General features: G+C 36.7%; 2 protein-coding genes across 5 annotated transcripts; both read left to right on the top strand.

Annotated features, from left to right (window-relative positions):
• Positions 1–97: 97 nt before the first annotated feature.
• On the top strand, positions 98–8202 carry LOC110815515 (uncharacterized). 3 transcript variants are annotated; one of them, XM_088214890.1, is made up of 13 exons: positions 98–388; positions 921–1255; positions 1350–1500; positions 2124–2464; positions 2536–2686; positions 3349–3689; positions 3760–3910; positions 4858–5192; positions 5262–5394; positions 5706–6031; positions 6112–6259; positions 6871–7208; positions 7384–8202. In XM_088214890.1, the coding sequence occupies exons 2-13, from the start codon at positions 923–925 to the stop codon at positions 7897–7899; spliced, it is 3264 nt and encodes a 1087-aa protein (XP_088071016.1). In that variant the 5' UTR covers positions 98–388; positions 921–922; the 3' UTR covers positions 7900–8202. The 3 variants fall into 3 exon arrangements, with proteins under 3 accessions (XP_088071016.1, XP_021899032.2, XP_088071017.1); XM_022043340.2 differs by having other exon boundaries at positions 916–1255; XM_088214891.1 differs by having other exon boundaries at positions 106–242; positions 916–1255.
• A 190-nt stretch (positions 8203–8392) lies between these two features.
• On the top strand, positions 8393–15364 carry LOC110815516 (cation/calcium exchanger 5). Of its 2 annotated transcripts, none has more exons than XM_088214893.1 (4): positions 8393–9589; positions 10381–10460; positions 13521–14342; positions 15079–15364. In XM_088214893.1, exons 1-3 carry the CDS (start codon positions 8654–8656, stop codon positions 14311–14313), a joined length of 1809 nt encoding a protein of 602 aa, XP_088071019.1. In that variant the 5' UTR covers positions 8393–8653; the 3' UTR covers positions 14314–14342; positions 15079–15364. The 2 variants fall into 2 exon arrangements, with proteins under 2 accessions (XP_088071019.1, XP_088071018.1); XM_088214892.1 differs by having other exon boundaries at positions 13518–14342.
• Positions 15365–15865: the final 501 nt, after the last annotated feature.

The following is a 15865-nucleotide window of genomic DNA, read 5'->3' as shown; positions in this document are numbered from 1 at the left end:
TAATTAAACGGACCAATGGGTCATTTTACTAACACGGTCAGGTGTAATCCTATTCCGGGATAGCCATGTATTTACTTATCGCGGCAGCCAAACAGGCCCTGTAGGTCAAACCCTCTATTTTTGAAAGTCCCCCGTGAGACGACAGTTTTGGGCGATACTATCCATCTCCCTTCCCACGTCAGGCTTCTCCGTTTTCTTTCTATTTCTCTCTGTTCTCCCGCATAATCATAGTGCTGCTCCAGGTACCACTCCGCTTTGCAAGTAGTACGTATAATACGTATACGGATACGAAATCATTTGTTAAATGATACCTTCTGTGCGTGCACTTTCTGATTCTTTTGCTTCCGTTCTTCATCAACTTCTCCCAGTGAAGAAACACACCGCTTAGGTACTTCGAGAACTTGACTTCCGTTTTGCAGAATTTCAGCCCAGATTTTGTGGTTGCGTGATGCATTTCTCTTGATTTTGCTTCTCTGCTTTCGGTTTGACTGATGAGCTTCGAAATTTTGAGCCCGTCTTATTTCATTTTCTAATTTGGGCTCCTGCAACTTGTTAACGCTAGTTTAATTAAGAATCTCGAGCTCGCGGTGTGATATTTTTATATTTGCTGTGTTTGTTACTTGAATTCTTTTAGCTTCCTTTTTTTTTTTTTTAATTTTTTCCTCTTTTTTCTTTGCTGTATTTCAAGCCTTTTTGGTAGTGTACAGGTTTGTTATCTATCATTTATTGTCAAAGTTTAAGCTGCAAAGATATGTTTTGTATAATGCATGAATTTAGACGTGATTAAATATCAAATGGTGGTTTGGGGAAGTTTTTGTCATCTTAACTTGAGGACATGATTATGCTCCTGGTTTAGGCGTCAATTTCCGCATGGATAATTTGATTTTCTTACATTATTGTTACTGTTATTGTTAGGAAAGAAATGGGCAGCCAAAATCCTACATGTGGTGACCGGACGAGGACAAACTGGACCCCAACCATGGAACAGTATTTTATTGACCTTATGTTAGATCAGATGCATAGAGGCAACAGATTAGGGCATACATTCAACAAACAAGCTTGGACAGACATGTTGACCATGTTCAATGCGAAATTTGGTTGTAGATATGATAGAGATACCTTGAAAAGTCACTACACCATTTTGTGGAAGCAATATAATGATGTCAAGAATCTTCTCGACCAAAGTGGATTCTCGTGGGATGATGATCAGAAAATGGTTGTAGCTGATTCTAGTGTCTGGGCTGCTCAGATAAAGGTGAGCTGGCTAATTCTTTAACCCATTTGGGTGTCTTTCGTCAATGCTTTTGTTAATGTAATTTGGATTTACTGTTAACATGATGTCTATGCAGGCTCAGCCAGATGTACAAATTTACAGAAACAGAACTTTGATGAATTTCAATGATTTGTGCCTGATATACGCATATACAAAAGCCGATGGAAGATACAGCCGTTCTAGTCATGACATAGACTTTGATGATGATATGCAAGGACTGATTATGGGTTTGTTTCTTGCTCTAGTTAAGAACCCCTAAGGAAAAGTCGCCAATATCATCAGCATTTAAAACGTATATTTCCTTGGTTTTTGGTCTATATAAGCAAATAATGTAAAGCGTAAGCTTAAGTTTTTAAGTAGAAACCATATACAGGAAGCAGATTATTAACAGCTTCTTGTAACTGTGTTTTATGAGGTAAAGATATTTACAGCACTTCTCTTGAATTAATTAGTTCGGAGGAAGTGGTTTTACACCATTTCCAATGGTTGGAGACTCTAGTATCAGCTGTTGCCCAAGCTTTAGGAAATGGTCATAAGTCTCTTACTCTCTCCACTATACTTACCACTGTTTGCAGTTAAACGATCCACCTGGATGGTACTCTCACATAAGCTGGCATATAACTGTTTCCTGAGTATATTATCATAGAAAGAAATGAGGGCTGGTTTTTCCTATTGAAATTAATAAGGATTAAGCAATGAGCGTGTTTTCACCAAGTTTATTCTCTGCTAGATAATTGCTTTTGTTTATTTCTTTTTGCTTTGAAAAGTGTTGCTTTTTTCTATTGCAACAGGTACTGCATGTTGTTTATGAAGAAATGACTACTTTTACCGATTAGTTTTTGTATTGTAGGTCCTGGAACTTGTATCATTACCCCAGCAGCTACTGAGCATTCAAAAATGAATTGGACAGGAGCCATGGACCAATATTTTGTTGACCTTATGCTGGTACAAATTAGAAAGGGCAACAAAACCAATAACATTTTTATCAAACAAGCATGGAAAGATATGCTCACTTCATTCAACTCTAAATTTTGTTCGCAATATGGTAAAAGCTTTCTAAAACGCCGTTATAGAAAACTGTGGAAGTACTATATGGATATCCGGAGTCTTCTTGAACAAAAAGGATTTTCTTGGGATGACAAACGGCAAATTATAGTGGCTGATGATGTTGTCTGGGACAAATATATAAAGGTTTATTATCATTTCCATCTGTTTTATGAATGTAAAGTTGTTGTCTTTTATGCTTATTATTGTGGATTTAGGTGAACCCAGATGCTCGCTCATACAAAAATAGGACATTGCTGAACTATCAAGATTTGAATTTGATATATGGAAATTCGAGCAACAATGAATTTTGGGATCATATGCAACATGATAAAAACTTTGATGAGAGCCTCAATCCATCCAAGATAGGTGAACATTTTTATATTGGCAATTTAGATATTGCTGAAAGTCTTTTGGTTGTGAACTAAGAATCAGATTCTGTTTTTGAATTCGGTTGTTTAGAAAGTTTTTAAATTATCATACATGATGTATGTTAGAGAAATAGGCCAGGTAGGATGATGTTTATTGCTGTGCTGTTCAGATTTTATGAGCACAGTTCTTGACCTGGTGCTCATTTGTAAAAAATTTTTTGGGAGTAGTGATCATGCATGTTGAAGTATGGAAAATGAAGTTGTATAATTTTCTATCAATTTAATCTTTTGTTGGGTTTGGTCGACCTAATAATTATTCCATTTGGTATTGGAACCAAAAGCAAGGAGTTTCTGTCCCAGCTGTCTTGTTTATGTTAAAAATTAAATTTCCAAACTGTTTGAGGGGTTTAAGTGAGGCTCTTTTAAATTTGTAGGGTAATTGGTTGCCTAATCCATTATTTCATAAATACCATAGCTTATATCTGATGCAAGAAAATCACATGGATCTTCATTTGTTTGAAAGGTCTGCATGTGGTGGGAGCATGACTTCAACCTAATTTCTTTTCTTGGGATGATTTATGTGTGCATGGTAACACACTCTAAGATAGAGTGTTGATTTTCAGCAGTTTGTCTGAATCTTGAGTTCAACAATTCATGCAGTTGAAGAAAAAAAAGGGCATTTCTCTGCTGGAATTGACATTCAGAAAGAATGCTGGACTCCACCTATGGATCGTTATCTTACAGACTTGTTGTTAGAGCAAGCACTACGAGGGAATAAAATTGGTCATGCATTTGTATCTGAGGCTTGGATTGAAATGGCCACAATTTTCAATGCAAAATTTGGATCTGAATATGACATTGATGCTTTGAAGCGACGGTATAAATATTTGAGGAGGCAATATAATGGGATAAAGATTCTTATACAACAGAATGGGTTTTATTGGGATGACACTCGTGAAATGGTAACAGCTGATGATTATGTTTGGGATTCTTATCTCAAGGTAGATTCAACAGCTTTTTCTATTGTTAAATGTATTTTAGATTCTCTATCACCTAAACTGATTGATGCAGGAACATCCTGAAGCTCAATCATTTCTAAAGAAATCTCTCCCAAGCTATCACAAGCTGTGCGTCATATACGGCGAAGAAAGTTCTAATGGAAGACGTAGACAATTGGCTCACAATATAGATCTCGAGAGTGAAGGCTTAAATTTGATGAATGGTATGTTTATTTTCAGTCATGAAGGTTAGGGTAAGGTATTCTAGATCGGATGATCTGCGGATTTTACCTTTAGCCATGATATTGGCAGGTAAATCTTGGGAATAGCTGCCTCCCATATTGAGCTTGATTAGGGCAATGCTTATGCTGCACGCTCATTTAAGACATTGCTGGAGCCCCTAGCAATGCCGCTTGCATGCCTTTGTCCTTCTCTGTCTCCATTCATCCCTTTCCTGAGTTTGAAATTGGACCAGTTCTTCACTCATTTTAATAGAGGCCGCATCTGCATTATCTGGAATGATGCGGCAACTATTTAGATTTCGAAACAATGATTAAAACTCAAATGTATGGGAAACCTTCTTATGCACATAACATCCTTGTTTATATTTTAAAACTATTTAGAAAACAACATTCATATTTTAGAGGACTTTATGCTGCCTGAGTGGTGTCATTGCCATGATCTTTGGTTAGATACTAAGACTTTTCTAGGCAAATTCTATGGTGTCCTGTTAGTACCATTGAACTCCTTTTTACCAATATCTATAGTTGAAGGGTTCCAAATATTAATTACGTTCCTGTTGCTTTAAGTATACATGGGCGTGGTACCCCCAATTTAAATGGGGACACAGAATAATCCTATGTTTTATTATTTATTCGTGAAAGTATTTAAATATATTTTTTACCATCCTATGTATACGCTTTGTAGTTTTTGTGTCTGCAGATAGTGAAAGCGTGATTCCATGCTACTTATTAGTTATTGGGGCTTTCCTTGCTGTTGGAAGCTTTCCTGTAATCTTTTCTTTCCTTAAAAAATTATAGTTAGAAATAATGTTAATTTGTTAAATTCAGAAGATAACATTCAAATAGTAAGCTGTTTTGATGTATGTTTGTAAATCTTGAAAATCAATGATTCTTATAAATTGTATCTCATGAGGTTCTTGTGTGTGTAGGTGAGGAGACCCAATCCCATGCAAATTGTGATTTCTTGAGAGAATACTGGACAACTTCAATGGATCGATATCTTATTGATTTAATGCTAGAGCAAGTGCGTAAAGGGAATAGGTTTAGTTCCTCTTTCAACAACGAAGCATGGATTGATATCGCTGTGTCATTCGTGGAAAGATTTGGATTGCTGCCTGACAAGGAACTTTTGAAGAGTCGTCATAAACATTTAGGGAAACTATTCAATGATATGAACAATCTTCTTGATCAAAGAGGGTTTTTTTGGGATGAAAAACATCAGATGGTCTCAGCATATGATGATGTCTGGGATGCTTTTATCAAGGTGCTTTACTTGTTTATTGAGTGTTAACGTTGATTCATATATTAAGTGACTCACATATAGTGCATGTAGGAACACCCAGATGCGGAATCATATAGGACCAAGTCCAAGCCAAACTATAATGATTTGTGTTTGATTTATGGAAATTCTTCTTGTTGTGGAAGTGGCAACCAAACTACTCCAAGTATTTTCTGTAATGGTGATGGTGAGTTTGTTACTTCATTTAAAGTTATCAGCATGTTAATTTTGTCCATTCATCAATATGCCGCTTTCTCCCTTCTACCCTCCACCCCTCTCCTGTTTTTTAACTGCTGGCAGAAGGATTTTTCAATAGTTTGCACACTAGTAATTGAGGGAACTTTGATGAGTTAGTTTGGGTATTCTCTATTTCATGATTGATGAGATGTCTGAGTTCTTTTAACTGTCCCATTCAATATTTATTGGTTTCAGTAGGTATTAAGCTTTTATATATATTTTTTTTTCATATTCTTTTTTCTGTTATAAAATTTGTTGAAGCTGCCAAACTTAAGAATGGATATTGCAAAAGGATCGATTGGACACTGCCAATGGACAGGTACTTCATCGATCTGATGCTAGAACAAGTTTCTCAAGGGAATATGATGGATCAAAAATTCAACAAGCAAGCCTGGGAAAATATGGTTGCAAAATTTAGTGCAGAATTTGGATCCCAGCATGACGAAGATGTCTTGAACAGTCATTTTATGAATTTAAGGAAGAGATTCCATGATATAAAAAACTTGCTGGACCAGAATGGATTTGTCTGGGATGAAATGCGACAGATGGTAACTGCTGATGATCATCACTGGGATGCGTACATCAAGGTGCCATTTGATTGAATTTTCTCATATATGAAAATTTCTGCTTTCTGAAGTTTCTAGTAGCTTACATATGAATTCTTCAGGAACATCCTGATGCACCATGGTATCGAAATAGAACTCTCCCAAGTTATAATGATTTGTTCCTGATATTTGGGAATGCATATCCTAATGGGAGGGAACATCATTTATCTCATTCTAATGACCCTGACGACTTTGCTCTAGGAGGAAGTGGTATAATCTCTCTTCTCCTTCTCTCTCTCTCTCCTTGGAGCTTATTTGCTATGTGGGAAAATCATTGTCATTATCGGTTTACAACTTGATCAAAGCATGTGAATACATTTATGAATATGGATTGAAAAGATGGTGTTGTGGAACTGGGGATATAATCGGTCTTGTTTTTAATAAAAAAATGTATAGAACAATCGAGGGGGTGCAAACCTGTATACAAAAGCACTAAGGGGATATAATCAGTCTTACTTGCATATTTAGGGAAACAATGTCTAGAAAAAAGAAAAGGGAAATAGTTTTTAGATTTTTTTTGGTTGTGAAGATAACGATTTAAGAGTATTATTGGTTTGCATCTAATTTGGTATGTTTGGCAAGAATTTTCTAATTATTGTTACATATGCTCCAAAATGATGTGCAAAATAATAATGACTTGCAGCAAGTCTGATCTGTTGACCAGAGGAGATTCTAACTGCTCTATATTAATTCATGATATGTACTTGTTTTATCTGATTCAGAGGGACACCAGCTTCATCAAATAATGTGCAGATCAGAATATTCCATCTTCTTGTGGTGTCACATAAACTTACATTTATTGAAATTTTATGGATTTGTAGGAGAGGAGGATTACCAGTCTCCCGCTAATAGTGGTCCCTTGGTTATAGAATGGACAAGCCAGATGGATAGTTATTTCATTGACATTATGTTAGAGCAGGTGCACAGAGGGAATAAGATTGGTCATACGTTCAGCAGACAGGCCTGGGTTTGGATGACTGCATCATTCAATGAAAAATTTGGGTTTATATGTGACAAATATATTCTTGAAGATCACTTTCTAAGATTGATGAAGGAATATATGAATATCACGAATATTCTTTGTCAGAATGGCTTTGCTTGGGATGAATCTCAGCAAATGGTAGCAGCAGATGATGATGTTTGGGAAGCTTATATCAAGGTACAGTCTTTCTCTAACATTACTGGTTATAGAACAAACAATGTTTCTGTCATTATTTTTTTTCCCTGCAGCTTTGCATGACTTTGATTGAACCGAACTCTGTGTATAGTGTGTGAAAGACCTTTGATTATTGAAGAAGATTTTAAGTTACAGTTTTAGCTATGATCTTGTGCAGGACTATCCAGAAGCAATCACTTACCGAGGTACAAATTTAGGTACTTACAAAGATCTATGCAGGATTTTTGGTGGTGAAGTTCGACTTCCAAGATCAAGTAGTTTAGGTGTACAAATGATGGGCAGGAACTCCCCTATGAATATGGGAGTTGATGGTGTCTTCAGAGACTCCCAAATTCCAGCTTCTGAGCTTGAAATATCCAATCGGAAAAGGAGAAAATCTACAAATTCATCAATATCAGCTCCCAGGAAAGTTCGGAGACCAAACAAGGAGATGCCAGAAACACTTGCTAAGAAGTCAGATATGATTAAAAAATCAGTGACATATGAAGATGATGGAGGAGACTGCAGCTCAATTAAGAGTGTTGTTGATGCTCTTCAAGCTATTCCAGGCATGGATGATGAGCTTTTCTTGGAAGCCTGTAAACTTCTAGAAGATGACAGACAAGTCTCGATGTTTGTCCAAATGAATATCCGTCAACGAAGGAAATGGTTATTGAGAAAGCTTCGGCCATAGCAGCATCTCTCAGGTTTGTGTATATAGGAAAAACTGTTGCACTTCGAAATCCAGTCTTGTGTAAATTGGTAGAAATGTCTGTTGAGCGTATGTATGGTAAATAGATGGATAGAACAGGGAAGAATGGAGATTTGATAGGAACTTGCAATATATGTTGTGAAACTGTACATAGCCTGGAAGTGGGAACAGTCCAATCTCTATATCCCTTAACGTGGCTTATTCTACAAAAGAAATATTCTGTTTGGGGACAAATGAGCTGATTCACCTTGCAGATTTCATTAATCGAATCAGATTTTTTGGGAACAGTGGTGTAGGTTTTCATTTCTTGTAATTTCTTTCTGAAAATTCTACTTTTTAAAGTCTTATTAACTTAATTTAAAATATGAAAATTTGGGTAAAAACTTATTCCAAAAAATATTAAAAATTTAACAAACTGTATGTTGATTAAGCTTAAAATAAGAAGAAGCGTTTTCGATCAATGAAAACAAACGCGACCCAAGAAGCTTCTCTCTATCTCCCCGCCTCTGTATATACATGTACACATATATACACACCCATCTACATATATGCATTAAATATTCATGAAAGATCTGACTTCTGAGAGGGAGAGAGAGAGGTTACCCAGGTCATCGAACCCGAACAGTCCAATCATCTTTAGCTGATCCAACGCTCATCAACTCAAGATCAAACATCAAAACAATCCCGCTACACACCCCATACGCAGTAGGAAATAATCAAATCTTTTGGGAATGGCATGGCACTGACCTCCACTCTTCCTTCTTCCCTCAAAACCTCAGCTCTTTCTCTAACCCTCGTCTCTGCATTTCTTTTCTTCCTCCTCACTACCCCCAAATCCTCGCTTCCGTCCCCAACCCACCTATCTAATTTCCCTCTAATTCCTGGCAGGCTTCTCCTCGGTACCTCCAACTCCTCGTCCCCAGGGCTAACGAGGGAAACGAACCCATCTTGCTTTTCTATCGAAACAGAAAGTACCCACAGTAGCAATGGCATCATTGACTATTACTTTCTCCATTTTTGCCTCTTTGATCAGAACCCACTTCACTCAATCCCTGCTCTCTCTCTTCTTATCCTCCTCTACTTCTATATCCTTATCAAAACCGCGCAGACCCACTTTTCTACTGTTACCACCAAACTTTCTTGTCTCCTAAACCTCTCTCCAAGCATGGGCGCTGTGACCCTTTTGGCCCTCGGCAATGGTGCGCCGGACGTTTTTGCCTCGGTCGCTGCGGTCCGCGGAGGTCAGTACCGGACTGGGTTCAGCGCGATATTGTCGGCGGGGACGTTTGTCTCAGCCTTCGTGGTGGGTTTTGTTGCTATTTACGCGGCACCATTCGCGGTGGACCCGGGATCTTTTGTAAGGGATGTGCTGTTTTACTTGATCGGGGCGTCGTTCTTGTTCTATGTGTATTTGAGTGGGGAGATTTTTATATGGCAGGCAGTTGGATTTGTTGGATTCTATCTGTTCTTTGTTGGGTTTGTGTTCTGGATGGATTTGGGAATTGGTGGGGGTGGTAATGGTGGAGGAGGAGGACGAAGAGGGAAGAATGGTGGTGGAGCTAGTGAGGTAGAGAAATTGATTGCTACAAAGGATTGTGAGATCGGAGAAACTGAAGAGAATTTTGAGGTGGAGAAGCAGGAGAGTTCTGGATTTTATCAAGTTTGTGGAATGGTAATGTTTGTTTTTCAGGCTCTTCTGCATTGATTGTTTATTTTTCTTGTTTGGAAAGTTTTTTAGGATCTTGGAGATACTCCGTTTGTTCCTTAATTTACATTCAATTCTACTAGCAGTAGATTATGCAAGTTATATTAGAAGATGGTGAAAATTGAATTCATATGGAATGCATGTACAATTGGAACATCAAGTTTGATGTAAAATTGTACGTGAAGTCAATTTTCACTATATTAGGAAGTATTTTCATAATCTTTTAGTTGAATTAAGTATGAATTTGTAAACAAATTTTCATAAAGATTCTGAAAACACAGCCTTTGAAATGATTCAAGATTCAATGGATTTTTTCTTTTTTCCTATCCCAGTTGTCTGACCCTTTGAAAACATAGCCTTAGAAAACATAGCCGTAGGTATACACCACTTTTATTATGAAGAATAGGTTTTATCCAGAAATATATGGTAAATTGATTAAGCTTCATAAGGAGAGTAGTGTTGTTAAGCTGATTGGTAATAAGGTTGAAGTGGGTGGTACAAGTATTTAGTCTTTGTAATGCTTGAAGTGGGAAAAACAGACATGTTATATTCGTTGCTCTTCTTGAATGGAAAACTTTTCTCGTGGATTTTGCTCTTTACAAGATAGTCATTGCCAGATATCACATGGTTCAATATTCTTGGATTGGGAATATTGTTTGTAAGTTTTATTTTGGTTCATTTAATCTCTTCATGAACAAAGTGAAATTAATTTTCATCAGACGAGTTGTGTTCTAATTTCCTGTTCTTTCCACACGCAGATTCCAAAAGTATGGGAATTACCCGTATCATTTCTGCTGAAGCTCACAATTCCACAAACTTCACCTTCGGAATGGAACAGGTTTTACCTATCCGCCAATATTGCTCTTTGCCCTCTAGCTTTTATATATGCTTGCAGTTCATTCGTGCCATTAGATCATCCTATAGTTTTCCTCCTTCCGAATGTCCATTTCCCTCTCTGGTTTATAGTACTCTTGGGAAGCTCCTCTCTTGCACTTCTTCACCTTATTGTGGAAAGAGAACCTCCAAAAACTGAGCAAGTGCCTTTAGTGGTTATGGCATTCATAATGAGTGTGTTTTGGATATCCACCATTGCTGGTGAACTTCTTGGCTGCCTGGCTGTACTTGGAGTAGTTCTTAAATTACCACCTGCACTCCTTGGTATTACGGTGCTTGCATGGGGGAATTCAGTGGGGGATCTTGTTGCTGACATTGCAATTGCTAAAGCAGGTCATCCAGCAATGGCCATGGCTGGATGCTTTGCTGGGCCAATGTTTAACATGCTTGTTGGACTTGGAACAGCTTTGGTGATGCAAACTGCCGATGTCTTTCCAGATGCTTATCAGCTTCATTTTCATGTTGGTATAGTGATTGCTTTTGTATTCCTGCTCTTGAGCCTGATGGGATCTCTGTTAGTCATAACTTGGTCTAGATTCAAAGTGCCTAGGTTTTGGGGCTTCTGCCTTGTAGGTCTCTACGTTGTCTTTACCATAGTTAGCTTAATTATTGCCAAATTTTCAAGGTGATGATCTTTTCATTTTACTTAGTTATTGTTAGATTCATTGCATTGACCCATGAGAAACTCCGTGCCTACTCAATGATAATCATCTAAAGGAGTATGTCTCAGTCCGAGGAAGAAGAATGTAGATACTAGGGATAGCAGCTAAATACAGGCATCTTTTCTCTTCAGTTAATAATTATTTTCTGCCGTATCCTTTAGATTGTTACTTATTACACGATTGAAAATCATATCAAGATGATGTAAGTTAATGGAAAATAGTGATCGGCAGAATGTGATCTTCTGTTCCAGATTGATGCATGTCAACAATCATTTGTTCATTAATGTACTCTGCTTTGTAAATTTCACATCTTGCTGATAAATCATGAATCTTGATTCCTAGCTTCAACTATTTCCTTTTCTTATCTGTCAAGGCGTGTTAATTTAGTCGGATCAAATCCAAATGTGACCCAAGATCTGTGCTCTCACTCTCTGAATCAAGAGGGTGAAGAATGTCGAGCTTCGGAACTTGCAACGAGGGGACTCGTTTCCTTTGTAGTGATTCAGTTAGGTGGCTCTGGCTACCCGAAGCCATACTAAGCTTATCGAATTCTGGATTTGCTGGTTATCTTTCTGCTGGCAAAGCCAGTAGTTTCTGTTGAAACAGCTCTAGAGCCTCTGAGGTGTGCTTTGTTGATGAATCATTCTGGCATTCATGATGGTTTTCTCATTGCTTTCCAGCCAAACACAGCCGTGTAAATTAGCTCCTGGAGAACAATATTGAAGGAATGCATTTTAATTGATGGCTTACGAGTTATATTTTATTAAATATAAAATATTAATAAATATTTTAATATTTTATTGGTAAAAGATTATACAAATCTATATTAGATTATATTAATTTAATCAACGTTCTAATTCGAATTTTTATTTATAATAAATATTTAAAATTTGATTTTTTTGATTAGCAAAAAAATATATGTATTAGGTTTTAATTAAAAAAAAATATATTAACTTTAATAAAAGATGATTTGAAATAATAATAATAATAATAATAATAATAACAACAAATGTTTGGTAAAATCCTTTTCCAAGCGTACCCAACAGCATAATATGAACAAATGCACTAACAGAGAAACCGACAAAAGGGCAAAATGGTAAAATCAAAAGGGGCAAATACTATAAACAAGTAGTTTCTGTGTGTGACGTCATAAACCCGATCGAACTCTAAACTCAGCTTTTCAACCTTTTCTCTCTTAACCTTAAAAAGGGTTCTGTTTGCAATCCTAGGTTCCTTTCCAACAAAACCAAAGCGGGGAAACGTCAATGATTACGAAAAATCCCATGTTTATGATTCCCTCGAAACCCTAAACACATCCAGTTGTAGATCTTCGTCTGTACGGAGAAATCTTTTTCACAGAGAGGAGAAAGCCAAAAAAAAAAGGAATAAAAAGAAAAACCCGCCGACCCACAATTCGTATTTCAACCTTTTGTTCGATCTTTCAGAGTATCTTCTTCTCTAAAGATTCTCTTTTTGTGCTCTTCCAAATTTTTCGAGCTGGTGAAAGAAAAATCGTGCTGGTAAAGCTCAGGTTTTCTCTGTTTGCTTATCGAGAAGAAAGGTAGATAGATATCCCGTTTACAAGCATGATGATACATGTGTGAATTTTAATATTTTATTTTGTGGGTTGGTTTTATTCTTTGATTTTATTTTCTGGGTTTTTGTTCTTTTTGTCTGATGAAAAGCATGATTTTTGTGTCCTCGCAGTATTTTGATGTTTAGTATGTCATCATCTCTTTCATTTTTGCTGGGTTTTGTTTGGTTTGCTTCTTCAATTTTTTTACTATACCCTATTTTTTCGCATATAACTCATCTGTTCACTTTGAATTTCACCAATTATATCTGTTCTTTGCATGTCTATGCAGTTATGATGAGTCTAGTCTTTGGAGCTTGAACCCATAATTCAGAATTATGTTAGTATCGAAAATGAAAATCTGCTGAGGCTTTTCAAATTTTCTCTTAAACAAGACTCTGGAATCTTGGTTCTGAGAATAAGATCCCTTTGAATAAGATACTGATGAACCAGTTGCATGTGGTTGAATAAATCTTTGAAAGGGGAAAGATGAAAAATACCTCTATTATTCACTATATTTGTTACTTGTAAGGCATGTTTCATTGGGTATAAACTCATACTTGTTTTACATAGTCTTCCTTTTGATATTTTCTTATTGTTCTTGCTTGCTTGTAGTGGTCTTGAAAAACTTAGAGGTAATTCTTGATCATGGATTAGTTTAAATGTGCTATCATGTTAAGTACTTATTTTAGCTCGTTTTCATGCCTATTACCTGTTTGATAAAAAGCAGAGGCACTAAATCCTTTTTTTTTTTTTCTCTATATAGCAGGATCGAAATGGATCATCATGCTCATGGACAGGGCGGGGTTGGGAATGGAAGTCAGTTGCCATATGGATCAAACCTCTATCACCCAAATCAAATTGCTGGAGCCCCTAATATGGGAAATGTTGTTACGTCGGTAGGAGCCAATCAGCCAGTTGGGGCTCAGGTTGCACAGCACCAACTTGCTTATAAGCAAATTCACCAGCAACAACAGCAGCAATTGCAGGAACAGCTCCAGAATTTTTGGGCAAACCAGTTTCAGGATATTGATAAAGTTACTGACTTCAAGAATCACAGTCTTCCCTTAGCCCGTATCAAGAAGATCATGAAGGCTGACGAAGATGTGAGAATGATATCAGCTGAGGCACCGGTTGTGTTTGCCAGGGCTTGCGAAATGTTCATCCTTGAACTGACCTTGCGTTCTTGGAATCACACGGAGGAGAACAAGAGGAGGACACTTCAAAAGAATGACATTGCTGCAGCTATAACAAGGACTGATATCTTTGATTTTCTAGTTGATATTGTGCCGAGAGAGGATCTGAAAGATGAAGTCCTTGGATCGATTCCAAGAGGAAGTCTTCTTGTTGGGGGACCTGCGGAGTCATTTCCATACGGATACATGCCTGCAGCTCCTCACATGCCGCAGTTTGGAGCTCCTGGGATGATAATGGGGAAGCCTGTTATGGACCCTGCTTTATATGCCCAGCAGCCACCCAACTACATGGCTAGGCAAGGGTGGCCACAGGGGTCAGAGCAGCAGCAGCAGCAACAACAACAGCAGTCACCTTCGGGTCACTAGTGACTGACGTGAGAAGCTGGGGGGAAAAGGTAAGTGCTTATATTGCCTCTTTAGGCTAGTCTGGAACAAATCCAGAAATGTAATGGAATTTATATGCAAATCTAAACTTGAATCTTGCACAATTGAAATAATTTTAAGTATATCATTTCAATTTCACATGAAACTTCATATGAGGTTGATTTTTAGTATTTTATTGAAAATTTCACTATCCTTTGGTCAAACTAATTTAGATTTATAAATAAATTTTACTAAACTTATGGATTAATTACATATGTAGCTTTAATAGGTGAGATTACAGGAAGAAACTGCAAGTATAATTGCCAATTGAATTATATGTTGGGAAAATGAGAACTACCATGGTTGTTGTAGTTTAGTATGAGTTCTGGTTACCATGAATTTCTTCCCTTTTGTGGTTAAGCTTTCCGATTTTGTGCCGTGGGAGTGTATATTAGCAGATCCTAATGGGATTTTCTTCTTCCTAGGCTTTAGTTTCTCGTACGGATTGTGCCAGAATATAAGAACATAAGATTTACGTAAGATTTCAACTAAGGTTTTGCTGGTGAATGTCAATCGTTGATAGTAGAAGGTTTAAACTTTTAATTCTTTCTCGTATAAAACTATTGTAAGCTCGAGCTCGTAAATTTAATTATATGCACTAGTATTCTATCCGTTAACATTATGATCTTTAAAAACTCTCTTTTATAAATGTCAACATTAATTTGTTTCTTATATGTGCATCTTTTGTTTCAACTTGCTTGGCTGCAGAGTGGACTCCACAACATTCTGGGATGGCAACAGAATGGGACAAGGTGGCAGAGGTGTCCTCGGTCATCCTCGAAAGGAGGAAAACTCGGACGGTTGAGGCGAAGACAAGTAGATTTTCTGTAAATTTCTATATGCATTACAAAGGATAGGTGTTGATGTTGATTCAACCATTTTCTTAATGCCGTTCAATCTACTACCAACAATCTGAGAACATTGGTCAAAGATGTACAAATAGAAATTATACCTTGAAGTTTGCTTAAATTTTAAACATAATGCTTCTGCCTCCTATCCTGGTTATGTTTATTTACTTGACTTTCCCTCTTGACGCAAAAAAGCAAAAAAGACACACACACACACACACACACACACATGTATGTATAGATATATGGATGGAAGTCAACGATGAACCAGGAAATATAGCAGGGTCATTCTTCTTTTGACGTGAGGATATTTGGTCTCTGTTTGTGTATTTTAAGTTTTAAATGGTTTAAATTATTTAATCTCTTTTTTGAAGAATATATATAGATTTTTACTATAAATTTTTATATATATACTTATTTAATTATTTTGTTATCTTTTCTACTTATAAATTTGACTAAATTTTCATTATTTATATGAAAAGCAACATAAAATACATGAAGCTAAAGCAAGTGTTCTACTTTTCTTGAAAATCTCAAGAGGGCTTCATAAATTACAAGTCTTATCTGGTATAAACTAAACCAAGCCACTCGTATATGGAATTAAATAATTTTTTTTTACCAAATATTAATTATTTATGAAAAATTTA

Source organism: Carica papaya, chromosome 3 (genome assembly GCF_054855325.1).
Source record: "Carica papaya isolate Zhongbai chromosome 3, ASM5485532v1, whole genome shotgun sequence".
NCBI lineage: Eukaryota > Viridiplantae > Streptophyta > Magnoliopsida > Brassicales > Caricaceae > Carica > Carica papaya.
Note: the sequence above shows the minus strand (reverse complement) of the source record. Positions and strands in the feature narration are given on the sequence as shown.